Source organism: Ursus arctos, unplaced genomic scaffold, assembly GCF_023065955.2.
Source record: "Ursus arctos isolate Adak ecotype North America unplaced genomic scaffold, UrsArc2.0 scaffold_30, whole genome shotgun sequence".
NCBI lineage: Eukaryota > Metazoa > Chordata > Mammalia > Carnivora > Ursidae > Ursus > Ursus arctos.
In genome coordinates, this window is record NW_026622986.1 from 13,537,036 (window position 1) to 13,554,584 (window position 17,549).

Sequence of the window (17,549 nt, forward strand, 5' to 3'; positions counted from 1 at the left end):
TTTTTACTTTTTCAAGTATCTCCAATAGTGGATACATTTTATATTATTCCCAGGAAACTTTAGTATTCCTAGTTGTTAATTCTAGGGGGTTTTTTTAGGTTTTAAAAATTTTGAGTAATCTCTATACCCAACACGGGGCTTGAACTCACAACCCTGAGATCAAGAGTCACACACTCTTCCGACTGAGCCAGCCAGGCACGCACATAGTTGTTAAATTTAACGTGCGAATTCTTTCGAATCTGAAACTCAGAAATACTGGTGATTGGATTTTTTTGGTCCCTTTCTTCTTTCCTCATGTGAATATTGGGCCCTGCTTGATAATCATACATGTATTTGGAGTCTTTAAAACATTCAGCTTGGATGGTCATGATTATTAATTTGTTAGTACTAGGTTCTTTCTCCAGTCCTTAACTACCGTCTTGTATTCGTAGATAGGAAATTAGAGCTATTAGTTTGCTAGTCACAGTTCACAGAAGAAAACTATGTGAATTTTAAAATGGGATTTATCTTTTTTCATAAATCATAGTAGTACTTAAAAATGCCTCAAAATGCTGTGATCCCATAAGTATTTCTCTTCCACAATTTAAATCTTTTTAAGATTGATTTTTAAAAAGGAGTATTCTTATAAAATCTTAAATCGGTGTTTTGCGATTAAATCTTTTTATTAATCTTTAAAATGCTGTTCATTACAGAGATGAATACTTGCCTGCGTATGTTTTTTTCCTAAAGTTTTATTTATTTCAGAGCGAGAGAGAGAGAGGGAGTGTGTGGTGGGGGGAGAGGGTAAGAGGGAGAGGAAGAGAGAGGGAGAGAAGCCGACTTCCCACTGAGCATGGAGCCTGATGTGGGGCTCAGTCTCACAAACCCGAGATCATGACCTGAGCCAAAATCCAGAGTCAGATGCTTAACCAACTGAGCCACCCAGGTGCCCATTAACTTGCCTATGTTAATAAAAGTGTATTTTCTATCCTTGAAACTAATGTGAAGTATATAATTGAAATATTGAATCCCATGGCTTTTTCCCCCTACCTTTATTTTTGTTCTGAAAATTTCAGAGTTCTGTGTAGGTTTACATTATTTACTTATATCAATTATATTTTGTTATATTTATATTTAAATATGTGTAATTATATTAATTATATTTTCCTGAGCAATGTCATTTTTTTTCCTACTTCAAATGTATTTGTCTATAACTTTCTTCTTAAGTCTCCTGGGTGCTTCAAATTTGGTATGTCCCGGATTGAAAACATCGTTTATGACCTTTCCCACTTCCCTGACTTTTTGTAATCTGCTCTGTCATTTGTTTTCCCCATGCTAGTGTATGGCACCACCGAAACACTGAAGCAGGAAAAATCCTGGACTCCAAACTTCCCCGAAATTGCTATATCCAGGGGCACCTGGGTGGCTCACTCGGTTAAGCATCTGACTCATGACTGGCTCAGGTCGTGTTCTTGGGGTCCTGGTATATCAAGCCCCATGTCTGGCTCCATACTCAGTAGGGAGTCTGCTTGAGGATTCTCTCTCTTCCTCTCCCTCTGCCCCTTCCCCTGCATGCGCACACTGTCTCTCTCTAAAAATAAATAAATAAATTTTTAAAAAACAATCACCACATCTCTACCTCTGAAACCAGTAATACATTATATGTTAATTAATTGAATTTAAATTAGAAAAGCGACACCTGGCTGGCTCAGTGGGTTAAGTAAGTGTCTGCCTTCAGCTCAGGTCATGATCCCAGGATCCTGGGATCCAGTCCCGGGTTGGGCTCCTTGCTCAGCGTGGAGCCGGCTTCTCTCTCTGCCTGCCACTCCTCCTGCTTGTGCTCTCTCTCTCTTTCCCTGACCAATCAATCAATCAATCAACAAAAATCTAAAAAAGAAATAAGTTAAAAAACAAAAAAAAATTTAGCACATTCAGTCATTCACCACATTCAGAATTTTGTCCCTGCTTACCATTTTTCATATCTTATTAACATAATTCACCCCCTCACCTATAATTTTGAAATGCTCTTCTGGTTTTGGTTCCTTTATGCTCATCTTGACATTGCTGTCAGAGTGACCTTTTTAAATATGTTTGTGATGATGTAACTTCTCCGCTTATTTGGTGGATACCCATGACATGAAGGAGAAAGTTCATATTCTAGCATGACACCTTTTTGGTTCAGTCCTGATTTTCCAATTACATGTCTGTATCCCATTCCCAAAAAGTGTGTTCCAGTTTTGCCACATTCTCTAGCTATCGTCACTTCCTGTGTTATTTCATAGTTCATCCTTTTGCTCCTCCTACCTTTTCTGGAAGGCCCTTCACACCCTCCTTGTGCACTTTGTCTGTCTTTCAAGATACAGCCCTATCTTTGCAGCACTTCCTGAGCTTCCCACATACAACTGTTTTCTCTTTTGTGCCTTCGCTGTGCTTCATTCACCTCACCTGTAGAACTAGTAAATGATACTCTGTGTTCTTACCTGTTTTCGTCCATCTCTGGTCCGACTAGCATATAGGGTAGTCTCTGTCTTTTCTTTCTATTTCCAACTTGTCCCAGGATAGTGCCTATGACTTGACGGAGACGGTATGTATTTGTCTTTCTTGAGTAAGTGAGTGAGTGAGCAATTGAATTAATGTGATGTTTTCTGAAGGTGGGTTTTGTTTTGTGTTGTTTTTATAGGACGGAGAGGTGCTATCAGCAATTGGGGAAAAGGACAATGGGATTGATATGGAAAGTGCTCCACGAGAGCAAACAGTTAATGACAACTTGACTTCTGCTGATAGAGCATCCAAAAATAATGGAGATGGTAAGTGAGTGAACATCTATGAATCTTTTTCTATGCTTAAGTGCTGGTACATCACAATATGTAAGTCTGTAGATCCAGATATGTTTTCCATTTCATTAAGGTATTTTTCTTTTGCTGTCTTTCTTTATAAGTATCCCGATGACTACCAACTTTTTCTTCTTGAAAATACTTCAGCTCTGAAAATCTTACTCCTATCCCTTTTATATTATTGGAATATTCTTAAATACGGATAGGCTTGTATATATGTTTGAAATTCATAATGATACATGTTCTCATTAATGTATCTGTGACTATATTTTGTAGTTATGGTAATAGGATTGGGAGAAGAGGAAGATAGAGAATCACCTTGGCATTCTGAGGTACTGTTTTCTTCTTCTTGTTTTACAATATAAGCGTTGAGTGATGTGAAAACATGAAAGGAATGCTTAGGCTTTACTCTCTTGTCTGTGTGTTTGCCCATAAAAAGTATTTCCTTATCCTTTTACCTGTAATTGACAAAATCATTATGTGTAAATATAATGATATAGCATAATACAGTTCTGCTAATTTGCAAGCTTAACAAAAGCTGTGTAGTATTATTGGAGAAAACTGAGGCTTAGAACTGAAAAGGAATTAGTTTGGGTTTTGAAATTAAGATATCTAAAAAACTAAAGAATTGGTCCAGGCCAGCCTAGGGCCAAATGTATGATTCTGTGGTGTATATGGATGTGCAAAGCTGCTAATGAGATCTAGAAAGAGTTTGGATTATAGTTTTTTATAGCTTGGAACTTGAAACGATAATGCCTGGGACATGAAAGTATTATATATATACACATTTCTAAAAGATTTTATTTATTTATTTATTTATTTATTTATTTATTTATTTGAGAGAGTGAGTGAGTGGGCGGGAGCGAGAGGGAGAGAGAATCTGAATCTGAATCCACGCTTGAGTGCAGAGCCCAACTGACTCGAAGAGTTCGACACTCAACCGGCTGAGCCATCCAGGGCCCCTGAAAGTATTATATTTGGATTGTCAAGTAAATTTACAAGGAGCATTGGAATTGTAATAACAATTTGGTTTAGTGGTGTTGTATTTATTTATTTTTAAACAGATTTTATTTATTTCAGAGAGAGAGGGAGAGAGAGAGAGGAAGAGAGCATGAGCAGGTGGCGGGGAGGGGGGCAGAGGGAGAGGGAGAAGCAGGCTTCCCGCTGAGCACATGGAGCTAGAGCCCAGAACCCACTGAGCCACGCAGGCGCCCCTGCTTTACTGATGTTTTAATAGCTAAAAACCATTTCAGATAGTTAAAATAGTATGCATTGAGTATCTTTGTGGCAGCCATACTTGTAGAAACAAGTATAAATTAATGATGGCCTATTCTAAGGTGATAGACTATAGAAGGGGATTAAAGGGCCTGATCTCTTAGCACAGGCAGGTGCTACACATGGTGTGAGCACCATATTTGAAGTCAAGAGATATGCTAGCATCCTGGTTCTGTCACTTGGTAGTTGTGGGATCCCAGAGAAACTTGTTTAACCTGTTTGAATGTCAGTGACCTCATTCATAGAAATGGTACTCATACCTACCTCTCTGGTATGTGTAATGAACAAACGTGGTAACAAATGTGAAAACACTTTGTAAACTGTAAAGGGTGCTATAGAAATATAAGACAAAAATGATCACAGCAGTCTTTAGTGATTTGGTGTATATTGATGACACTTTTTTAAATGTGAAGATTTCTGAAGGACAAAAAATAAATGACATTAGTGTCAGGAGAAGAATGGGAAAGTTAGAATGGGAAAGTGGATTTCTAATTTGGGGTATGTTAAGTTTCAGTGACACCGTATAGGTATACAGTTGACCCTTGAACAAGATGGGTTTGAATTGTTTGTCCACTTACAGATTTTTTTCCATACAGTACTGTACTGTTAATGTATTTTCTCTTCCTTATGATTTTCTTAATAGGCTTTTCTTTAGTTTCTATTGTAAGAACACAGTATATAAGACATGTAATATACAAAATGTGTTAATTGCCTTTATGTTATTGGTAAGTTCAGCATTATTTGTATTTTTAATTAGAAATTGAATGAAATGTACATTATGTCTTAATCATATTGTTTCAATACCCATTCAGCCGATCATTGAGGTGAAGGCTTCTGTTCGTAATAAAACAATAGAGATTAAGAAAAAAGACACATCAAAGTCAGGTAAATTGTACAATACAAATTTAATGGTTGAAGGAAGTACAGTAAAATATTCAATGCTTACCCTCTTCTTATTCTGATTTTTTGGGGGGTTAATGGCAAATTTAACTGACGGATTTGACATAAATAAGGTAGATATCATTGTTGATATCCATGTTTGAACAAAAGATATTTACAAGCATTAGAAAAAGAGATTTTAAAAATGAAGTTTTAGCTCAAGTTTGTACTTTTATGTTTTGAAATCCTAAAGTTCTAGTTTCGAATCCCTTTACTTCCTAAGGATTCCTAGAAATTATTAGTAGACTCTAAGGTTTTGCCAGTGTTCAATGTTTATATGAATTCTGATCTTTATCTGGAGTAAAGCTTCACTAGCTGTCATGTCAATTGTGTTTTAATTTTATTTCATCTTAGTGTTGTTTTGTTGGTCATCTGAAGCCAAATAGATGTTATTAGCAGACACGGTGTGTGTGTGTGTGTGTGTGTGTGTGTGTGTGTGTGTGTGTGTGTGTATGGTATCTTTGATTATTAAAAATGTGGGAAGTAGTTAGGTAGATCTTAATATTTGTCAGACACAATCTTTGAAAACAGTAATTCTGAAACTTATTGGCCTTAGGGTCCTTTTATACTATCTAAAAATTATTAGGAATTCCAAAGAATTTCTGCTTTAGTGGGTTGCATCTGTTGATATTTACAATATTAGAAATTAAAACAAACATTTAAAATACAAGCATACACAATCATACATTGTTAGCCATTCGAGCTATGACCCACTAATCATGTGACTTGTGATACTATCACGTATCATATCTTTAGAAAACTTCACCGTACACGTAATAAGAGAATGAGAGTGAAAATGTCAAATAACATTTAGCATTATTGTGAAAACAGTTTTGACCTCTTGGACCCTGTGAATGGATGGACTTTGGAACTCCGGATTCTCAGAAGACACGGGAGGACTGTTTTAAACCATACACAGGGGTCATGGATGCAAAATGATAAAGGGACCCTTGTGATGAAATGGGCATTAAGGTTTTGTTTCTGCATTTCTTGCTTTTTTCTTTCACTAGCCTTAAGAGGCTTAAATCAGACAATCTTGTTTAAAAAAAAAGGAAAATAGTTTTGTTATACATTTCCTGTTTCATGGCACTGTAGTTTTTGGATCTGCTGTGGACTGAGACTCATTCTGTTTTTACTTGGAAATGATTAGATCACCCGAGGCTTGCTTTTCTCATGTAAGTTTATGACGTTTATCCAAGGCTTAAAAATTTCTGAAGATATTGGTGCATTGAGGAAAGACCATGTCATTGTAATTAAGGTAGTACCATTCGTTGAAAATGTTTTAAAACCCATGTCTGTAGAACACAGGGTGCGTATTTAAACATAAAATAAATGGTTAGACATAAATGTTGTTACTAAAATAATTCATACCTTGGAAAATCTTAATTACTAATGAACAAAAGTCCTTAGGGAATACAGAATATGTAATAGAGCTTGGTGAGTGAGTTAAAATATGTAATACTAGAGAATAAAAAACATGAGAGACAGTTAAATTCATCTGTGTGAATGGCAAGTAGAGGACATGTAAAATACAGTAAGTTATGAATGAGCAGTAGTATGTGTGGGAGAAGAACAGGACATGGGACTGCTTCTTTGACAAAAGAGTTTATACGGATTAGTCAAGTTTGTCTTATTATTTACATTCTAATAAATGAAACTTTGTTTTCCGATTTGTCCAATTGGGAGTCCACTGGTTTGACCCAGAATAATGAGACTTGTCAAAGATACAGGGATTTGAAGGTTGATGATAGGTGCCCATCTATATCACAATCGATGACCAAAATTCAGTCAGCACCCACAGAATTTGGACAGACGACCTTAATAGATAAAGAAAAGATTAATAATATTGGAGCTGTGTTTCTGTTAGAGAATTATAAACTCCACGACCTGTGTGAATCACAGCCACCAGAAACCAGAGAGCGCAAAGAAGGTAATAAAGAATCATAGAGAATTCAACCTCTCCATGACTTCACCATAGTTCTGATTTTTCAAAACTAATTTTGTGGCAAAAATTACTTTGTGTTTACTCCTTTTCTGCAACCTACAACCAAACAGAATATCTTTTAGCAAGACATTTGCATTCTTGCTCTAAGCAAAACAACATATGAATAAGAATGAGGAGAAAGTAATTTCCTTGAGGCTAGTTTTTTGCATTCGCTTGAGAGCGGGTAGCAAGATTATATTTAGAACTTTGGAGCCAGTTGAGAATACTAGGTAGCAATCTAAAGATTGCTTACTCAAAACATAATTTCTTAGCTTTATTTTTATAGCTCTAAATTCACAAGTATTGGTTAAACTATATTCACTGTACCTAATAAAAGCACCTTCCCAAACGAAATATTAGACTATTTCCTGTATTCTCTATGACTTTATTTTAGAGTTGGCTTTCCCAGCAGTAATGGGAATCGTTGAGGATTTACTATGTAGTTATCACCTTCTCAGCTCTGTATGCATAGTCCATCTCCTTGCTTTCTTATTTTTATTTTTTTTAGAGAGAGAAAGTGGGGAGGGAGGGAGAGGCAGAGGGAGAGGGAGGGAGAGAATCCCAAGCAGGCTCCATGCTCAGCACCGGGCCTGATGGGGGGCTTGATCTTAGGACCTTGAGATCATGACCTGAGCTGAAATCAAGAGTCGGACGGACGCTTAACTCACTGAGCCGCCCAGGTGTCCCTTTATTATTATGATTATTATCTAAAGATTTTATGTATTTGAGAGAGACAGATTGAGAGAACGAGTGGGAGGAGGGGCAGAGGGAGAAGGAGACTCTCCCAGCTGAGCAGGGAGCCTGATGGAGGACTCGATCCCAGGAATCCCAGATCATGACCTGAGCCGAAGGCAGCTGTTTTGCCAGCTGAGCCACCCAGGCGCCCTCCTTTATTATTTTTAATGAATAAATGGAATATTGGTTTTAAATAGTACTATATCATTTAAAAATGATCTATGGAAAATCAGTTTTAATTCTAAGAGACTCCGTCTATTGATGAACCACATCTAATGTGTGCTCTACTTAATGTACCAGTTAATTCAGTGCCTTTTCTCTCATATGATCAGGTCTGTACTAATAAATAGTACAGTATTTTTTTCACCCCTGTAGTTTTATGTTCTTTCTTTACTTGTAGAATTAACACTGTATTTTCAAAAGATTTTCAGTTAGCTCCTAGAGTAGTGAGTACAGGCAATAAATTCAAAGTTGTTTACCTATACAATTGACTTGTTTGCTGTTACTTCTTCCTGAGCTTGGTGGATCCAAGAAGCAGGACTTTTAAGACAAAACACCTACAGGCTCCTGTAACACAGGAAGATACGAAAGAGAAAAATTAAAAAATAAATACAAGCAACTTAAAACAGTTCATGTAGATTATTTCTCTTCTCACTTGATGCCTTTTAGAAGGTAATGAGCAAAGTTAGTTCTCTAGGGATCCAAGATAGTGTGTTTATTCAATTAGTACAGATTTATTCTGTCCTGGGCCCTGATAATTTTATATCCTGATTATTTCTGGAACCATTCTGTCAGTTCAGGTGTGCTTGCTTCATCTTTATTTTGTGTTACTGTCTTCTAATTCATCTCCCATCTTTTATTACAATGCCCCTCAAATTCATTGCTCTCCGCGGCATTTAGAGTGATCTGTCTCAAACGCAAATATGATTATGAACTACTGTTGGAAAAACATTTGTGTCCGGGTATCTTAAAATTACATATAAAGCTTTCACAATCTTGAATTCTTCCAAACGCTGTCTGATCCTTTCTACTGTCTGCCCTTTTCTCTGGCATTCTGAACTGCTGGTGATGTCTTCCTCTTGGATCCCTGTAGTTTAAACAAGTATTTACCCTGTTGTGGGCTTCTCTCCCTTGTCTTACTACAGCCTTGCCTACTCTCCCCATTTTCCGCCTTCTAACCCCTTTGAATCTGGCTGACCTCACTGTTGTAGTCTCAGTTCAGGCATTATCTCTAGAAAAACCATTGTTTTTCTTTTTATCTGCATGCTTCTTTAAACCTGGGTGCCACCTTTTATCTGACACCTTTTATCTACATGCTTCTTTAAACCTGGGTGCCTAGCACTCAGTGGGAATTCGGTAAAAAATGACTGAGTAAAATAAAGACTGTTTACACAGAGATGATTTGAGAGATTGTCCCATACAGGGGTGCCTGGGTGGCTCAGTAGGTTGAGTGTCCAACTCTTGATTTCAGCTCAGGTCATGACCTCAGAGTTATGAGATCGAGCCCTGTTTGGGGCTCAGTGCTGGGCATGGAGCCTGGTCAAGATTCTCTCTCCCCCTCTGCTCCTCCCCCTCTCCCTCTCGGAAAAGAGAGGGAGAGAGAGATTGTTCCACACAATGTAGGAGCAAAAGAAATAGATATATAAAGAAGTAATTAGCAGTTCAGGTGGTGAAGATACGCTAGAAAAATCTGTAAAGTACTAAGGTAGCCCCAAAGAAAGAGACACCTGTTTATCTGGGGAAGGATAGCCATAATCAAGGATGACTTTACATAGCAGTCTGTGTCCTAAAAGGTGTAAAGAAATTTGTCAAGTAGTAGAGGAAAACATTTCAGGAATGTTTACACTCATCAGGCACATACACCCGTGGGAAGGTTGTACACTGATAGTGGCATCAAAAGTACTAGTAATTTTGGAAACCACGAATAATGTAGTTGAAGCTTAGGGTGTTGTTTCAGAGGTACTGTTATAAGGTGAAGAATAGTCTGTTGAGATTTTATATGTTTCTGCTGTCTTTTCAAATTTTGTTTCTGGTTGTTTTGTTCATGGATGTTAGGTGGATGAATTTGTGAATGAATCTTTGAGATGTTTGTATGCCTTTAACCTGGTGACATTTAGGATTTCCCAAATGGTTTGTTGAAGTTTTCGATAATTCAAAGTATTTCTTCAAGTAAATATTCAGCTAAAGAGTGTAATTTAAACTCGTAATCGATAAAATGTTATTTTCTATTTTTATGAAGGTTATAACTTTTATCTAACCATGCTAAAAGTAGTCCATTTTTACTAAATATATAGACTTGTCAGCAGAACGAAACTTAGAAATGACATCAGAAGAAGAGCAAGAAACACAGGGTGAAAGTGAAAATAACCACCTGCAGGTATGTAAAAATTTAGATTTCTGATTTTATATGGTTTTCCCTGCTTTAATAATGTAACCTAGCTCAAACGAAATTATCTTTTGAATGGACATATTGAAGTCAACAGATTATAATTTAATATTTAGTTTTTCTAAAATTTTACAAGTTACAAAACTTAAAATATTGTTAGAATTTGTAGTAACTTACAGCTAAACTTTATCCTTGGAATTGAGACAAAAAAAATTCATGAATATTGTTTGCTTGCATTTTTGTAATTTTTACATGATAAAGAAGGTAACATCAAATATTGAATCATCTGTGTAAGTAGTTAAATTATGAGCAGTGTGACAATAATGACTGCTGACTTAGATTCATGTAGGAGTAATTATTCTCAGTGGTTCAAAATGTGCAGTTGTGTACTGCCAGTCACTAATGCCCAGATTAAAGATTTATTTTGCCTTGTGATCTCTGTGTAGTTGACTTCAGAGAGTGGGGTCATAAAATCAACACAATTGCCTATTGTAGAGTCATTCCTTCCAGGATGGGACCTTTGTGCTTGAGTAATAATAACTTTTTCAGTTATTTCATTTCAGCATAGGAAATCAGTGAGTCTTATTAAATTTTTTGTATCCACTCAGTGGGCATTACAATATATTAGAGCTGGATACAAGGAGATAATGTATAGTGACGTATAACACTATCACAGTATAGAATTTGAATTAAAATTTAGGAATTTGGTTTTCTTTCTGATTGCTGTTAATTGATTTTGGCTTCTAATAATTTAACGTTTGCCTATTCTCTAGTTATTAATCTTCAAAAAATATCCTCACATGCACTGTAGGGGCTCACTATTTAAGGTATGGTGAGATAAAGTGTTTTAAGTTTGTAGCATTAGAAATCATCTAATTCCTTTTTTGGTAGCTGTAACGTGTAATGAATTGTTTAGTTCCAAAAAACTGACAAAATGAAGTTTATGGATTTATGTTTTTCTTCTGTCTTAGGCTAGGGTGAGTTATTTCTCACTTCTTAGTGACAATCCAGTGACTTAGGAGCAGCCTAACATAGCTTAAGAAATTTAACAGTTAAATTTTAATTGTTTTCTAATTTTTCTTTGTCCATACTTGATTACATAAGGATAAAGTTATTTTACAAACATGTATCCTGGCAGAAAAGACATCTGAAAATCAGATCCATCAAGGTAACATTCCACTTTTGCATCTACAAAAAATGGCTCAAGAACCAGAAATGAATAAGAAATGTGATAGAGAGGATGATCTATCTGTATATTCAGTACATCCTTCTGTGCAAAAGGATGAGAAAATGTGGAACAGAAAAGGCAAATTAGAGTGGAAAACTAATGTAAAACTCATCACCAGTAAGTTAAAGCGGAAATTTGGTGCAATTTGTAAAAAAGACAAAATTACTACTTATCCTAAAGAAGAATCACGACATGGTAACTTTAAAGAAGGAGCAAACTTAAAGGAAATACCTTCTCATTTAACAAATGATGGACTTGGTTGTGAGAAAAAAGATGCATTTGCAGTGCCTGTCCCTGTAGTATTTCAGGCATTTCCTGAACAAAAAGAGCCTAGTGTCAAAAAGGTCATTCTTTCTCGTCCAAACTCTGGGTCCTTGGCATATGCTTGCCAGTCATCTTCTAATATTTCATCCAGTGGAAATAAATCAGACTGTGAAAATGGTACACTAGACATTGAGCACGTTTTTAACAAAAATGAGGGTTTTGATAGTGATACAGAAAATAAAAACGTAAGGAACCCACTCGTTACGTTTGAAGTGAAAGAGGACCAAGAATTTGATATGGGAATGTCAGCAAGTATGAACCAAAATAGCACTAATTGTAAATTAGACGTTGGATGTATACCTCCGTCTAGTGATCTAAGAAGGCTTTTTGATTTTTGGCTTGCGTGCTTCCATGAAATGAGACAAATGGTTCAAATGAAAAGGCACAATATTTCTGCTGTTACAAACACTTACAAGAAAACAAAAGACTCCTTTCAGAAGCCACTAAATGCAGATAACGACAGTACTAATAACTATAGAAGCATGGAACCTGAATTAGAACATGTGAGTTCTTCTCCATCATGTAGTTACAGAACATCAGAAGTCTATCGAAGTGAAGGATTACAGCCAGATATACTAAAGTGTGTGAATGAGATGGGCCTGTTACTGGTAGAATTCGTGTCATTGGAAAATGAGAACGTTCAACTTCAAAAAGAGGTAGAATTCACTTTACTGCTGTTGTCTTGTTTTTTCTCTTTATCATTATCTGAGCCATTTTGATTTTCCACTTATGAAAAAACTTTGTGTATAAGATGGGTTGTCTAAATATGTAATTGTGTTTGGAAATAGATTATTTCTGCTATGTAAATGATAGGAGTGCAGGAAGCATTCTTATGATTTCTTTTCCTTAAGTTTCTCTGTCAGTCTCCCAAGTGGCATATGAACTGGGAAACTAATTTAGCTAGGTACCGTGTGACCTCATGAACCAAACTAACGGTAAAGAAAATGGCTTAAAAAATGCAGTTATCTTGAGGTGCCTGGGTGGCACAGTTGAGCATCTGACTCTTGGTTTTGGCGTGGGTCGTGATCTCAGGGTTGTGAGATCAAGCCCCGCGTTGGGCTCTGCGCTCAGTGTGGAGTCTGCTTTAGTTTCTCTCTCCTTCTCCCTCTGCCCCTCCTGCTCATGCTCTCTCTCTCTAAAATAAATAAATCTTTAAAAAACATATAAAAATCTCTAGCGTGTTTTTTTAAAAGATTTATTTATTTATTTATTTGAGAGGGAGAGAAAGCATGTTATGAGCATGAGCAGAGGGAGAGGCAGATGGAGAGAGAAAGGGAGAAGCAGACTGTGCTGAGCAGGGAGCCTGATGTGGGCCTCGATCCCACGCCCCTGGGGTCATGACCTGAGCCCAAGGCAGACTCTTAACTGCTGAGCCACCCAGGTGCCCCATCTCTGGGGTTTTTATTTTTATCTGTTGGCTTAAATATAAGTTGCATTTCCATAAACAATAAAATGGGAAAGAAGCAATGACTAAGAGAAAGGATATAAACAAATATTTGAGCTAAACCAATCTATTGCTTCTATTTATCGTTTCAGTATGTGCAATGTTCTCTGCTTTACTCACTCTTGGAACTTAGAATTCCAACACGACCACTTTGAGATATTTTTAAAAACAAATATTTGTATTTCATCACTTTTTTCCCTTTATTTTTAAACAGAATTATTTTTAAGGATTGATTCATTTATTTAGAGAGAGAGCATGAGCAGGGCGAGGGGCAAAGGGAGAGAGAGAGAGGGAGAAAAGCAGACACCCCACTGATCACAGAGCCTAATGTGGGGCTCCATCCCACGACTCCGAGATCATGACCCAAGCCAAAATCAAGAGTCAGAGACCCAACTGACTGAGCCACCCAGGCACCCCCTCCACATTTTTTTTTTAATCACCATTCTCACATGTTTCTGTTGAGTCAAACCTTCATATTGTGTTTAATAAAGTATGGTACATTTGATGTGTATGATTTTTATAATGTAGGTAGTAGCATAAACCTTCAGCAAATCTTCAGTATTTCACTTGAAGGGAGAAAACTGACTTTTGAGGTGAATTGAATTTTACAAATAGACAAAAATCTCAAGATCGCCTCCTTTAAAAGAAAAAGTAGCAAAGCACCTCGTCCCCAGTTAAGGTATTAACTTACTGTGTCAAGGTCACACTTTTAATATATCTGATTAATTTAATGAATTTGATAACTTACCTGATTCAGCATTAAGGAATTGTATCATCTCTTTTGGTGCCATAAAATGCTAGGCAATGCCACTTCAGGAACTTTGGCCAAATCATTGAACCTTTTATGGTTTTACTCCCATTATCAGCAGAAAATGGGATTGAAGGTGACAGTTACTTTTATACCCTCTAGCTAAAAAGTGTTATGGTTATTGAATGTGGAATTTGGGGAGCATGACTCATTTCCCAAAATTCTACACTAACATCAGTTTCGCTCTGTTCTTTTTGTGTTGTGGTGACCTTTGGTTCATATATTTTAATGAACACTGTCAATTTTTGATAACCCTAGGATCCAAATGAGAAAAGAATTGTAAAAGGCAGTTGGGGAAAGAATAGCTCAGTGCAGAAAGAGGAAAGCTTCTTATTTGTGCCTGGAGCGCTACAATGTCACATCCTTTAAATCTGGCTGTTTATGCAAAATCCAGGTGGTAAAGACAGAAGATGACAAATCTTGTGTCTTTGTCTTTTTATTTCTTTGTATCTGCTGGTCAGGTGGGGTGGGGTGGGGAATGTTAGGTATCAAAGTGTGGATATGAATACAAAATGTAGAAAGCCCTTTTTAAAATTTTGGAAAATTCTGCTGTTTCCATTTTTAAATTTTATTTATTTATTTTTTAAAGATTTTATTTATTTGTCAGAGAGAGAGCGAGCGAGAGAGAGTGCACAAGCAGGGGGAGGTGGTGGCAGAGGGAGAAGCTGGCTCCCAGCTGAGCAAGGAGCTGGCTGCTGGACTCTGGACTCGATCCCTATGACCTGAGCAGAAGGCAGATGCTTAACCAACTGGACCACCCACATGTCCCAATTACGCTGTTTTTATTCAAATAGAAATGAAGCAGAATTTATAAAAATTGCAATTACTGGTAATGATAAAGTTAAACACAAAATATTTTTATCGATTACAATTATGACAAACGAGGAGTCAAATGAATGAATTAATGAAAAAAAGTTCTGGGATGCCTGGGTGGCTCAGTCGGTTAAGCATCTGCCTTTGGCTCAGGTCATGATCCCAGGGTCCTGGGACTGGGTCCTGCATCGGGCTCCTTGCTCAGCAGGGAGCCTGCTTCTCCCTCTGCCTGCACCTCCCCCTGTTTGTGCTCTGCCTCTCTCTCTCTGACAAATAGATAAATAAAATCTTTAAAAAATTTATAATTAATGAAAAAGTTCTTTTTAATGAGTAAAGTAGTAACAATTATCCTTAGTATCAAACTTCCTTTAAAGATGGTTGAAGAAAGGAAGAGGCACGAAAGTGATAAATTGGCAGTATCAGAAAGCATATATGCCGCTGCTGCTACTGGACTAATTCAACAAAGAGCGAGTGGAAAAACTGATAACCACCTATGTCCTATTATGGAAGATGAAGATTCTGATGGGTAAGCCTATAGCAATATGTAAATAGTAGGTAATTACTATTTTCCTAGGAAACAAATTCTAGTTGGAGCTAACATTCATGATTAACAACTTTTTATATTTTTAGTAAGGCGATTCCATCCTGGGTGCTAATCAGAAAAATGCAAATAATGAGATACCATTTTTTGCAGTCATAGTGATAAATATTTTATTAAAAAAAATAATAACCAAAATTAGCAGATGTGAGGGAAAAGGCATTCTTATACACTGCTGTTAGATGAAATTGGTAAATCCTTCCTGCAGGGTGATTTAGCAGTGTGTTTCAAAAATTTCAAATATGCTGTCCCTTTATCCCAACGGCTTCATTGCCAGGACTAGATCCTATAGGAAAACATGACTTGTGTAAACACACACACACACATACACACACACACACACACACACATACACACATACATTCTAAGGACATTTATTATACATTATTATATGTATAAAATATGACAGATATGTTAAGGATATGTATTATAGCATTCTCATATCAAAAAGTTGGAGCTAGTCTAAATAGCCATCAATTTTCTCCCGTATAAGACAAGATAGTATGTGACCATTTGAAAAAATGAATTTAGGTCTACAGTGTACTGATTGTTTAACAAGGTATATTTAAAGTGTTTGGCTTCATGTCATGTCTTATGCAAATCTTAGAATACTGTTACTATCTGCTGAGTTGCAAGAGGAAGTTACCTGCTACACTGGTGCTCTAACATAATTACCAACAAAATTGCTAGTTACTAGGTTTTTGGTTTTGGTTCCTAATGCAGGAGTGATCAAATGTTGGGCCCTCGGATTGATCTGAATATTACCAAGAGATTTCATACAGCGATTTGTCCCATATTCTATGTAAACATTTGATTTGATGACCCCTGTGCTGTAAGCCAAGATGTTGCTAATGCAGTGAATCTTCTTTTTAAGGTTCCTTGCATGCATGCTGTTATCCTTCCCTTTTAAAGAGAATATATTTCTACATGCACCACACCAGGTTTTTCAACAGTGACTTCGTATTTTATAATTGATAAAAATTTAGTTTACAAAATAGGAATATTTTCTGCATTCCAAACTCCTTTTACTTCTCTTATAGAAGTTTAATATGACTAATTATTTTGAATAGTAGACGATATCCTAGAGTTAGATGATTTTTATCAAGCATGAAACACTGCTGTTGAAACTCAACAGTTTTTCTGTGGTCTTTCTAAGCATGAGAAAAAATGACAATCGGGTTATATAATACATATCTAGAAAATTTTTAAGGAGTCTTTTGGATGTATAATTTTGTGAATTATTTAATGGCTTGCCCTCGGTTGTTTTTTTTTTTAAGATTTTATTTATTTATATCAGAGAGAGAGAGAGCAGGGGGAGAGGGACAAGCAGACTTGGCACTGAGAGCCCAGCCCCATGCGGGGCTCGATCCCACAACCCTGAGATCATGACCTGATCCAAAATCAAGAGTCAGAGACTTAACCAACTGAGCCACCCAGGCATCCCCTGGTCTGTCATTTTTTTAAGAAACACTTAATGCTACATGTATGTAATTTTAAAAACTTCAAACTGTTACAAAAATACTACATCATCATTGTGTAAGGATTGAACTAAACTAAAAAGAAAAATTATCTATGATCATTCCACTTAGCTATGATGTCCTTAAAAGAGCCGTGTACACTCACTGATCCTGATTTCCCTCCCATTTGCTCTGGAATTGTCTCTAGCAGTTTTCACTCCCACTACTCCAGAACTGATTTTTGAAAGGTTACCACTGATTTTCACTTTAATAAATCTAGACGTAATTTCTCAGATGTCATTTTATTTCAGCTGTCGTGCCTAGAAAACGTTCTAGCATATGTAGTTCTATTCAATAAATGTTTATTGAGTGAATGGCGTTTCACCTCCATGTATTGTTTTTAACATGATACTAATTCTCCCTTAAACAAAAAGAAAGTTTGACAGGGGTCCGTTCTGACAATTTAACCTGCCAGTTATATGCAATTTTTTAAATTTGGGGGGCCCAATACTGTGGTTACTTGCTATTTATTTTTTTACTGGTATTTATGTTAGTTTTAATCATGATAAAATGGATCAAAGGAATAGCAAACTTCATTTATATTTTATTAAGGAAAATGAAATATGGTGGTAAATTATTATACGGCTTTAAAAATTCTTGCCAGAGGATTATGAGCCTTCAATATCCGAAATAAAAAGATGAAGTTGAAATTTATTGCCTACTAGTAAGAGAGCTCTGCTGATCG

The 17,549-nt window shown here is 36.5% G+C and overlaps 1 protein-coding gene across 1 annotated transcript in view; it reads left to right on the forward strand.

Moving 5' to 3' along the window:
- LOC125280907 (ankyrin repeat domain-containing protein 26-like) overlaps positions 1-17,549 on the forward strand; it is a 414,415-nt gene that overhangs the window by 329,798 nt on the left and 67,068 nt on the right. The window contains exon 58 of the mRNA XM_057304708.1: positions 15,124-15,275. Within this exon, the coding sequence (XP_057160691.1) occupies positions 15,124-15,275 (152 nt within the window). The remainder of the gene's footprint in view (positions 1-15,123; positions 15,276-17,549) is intronic.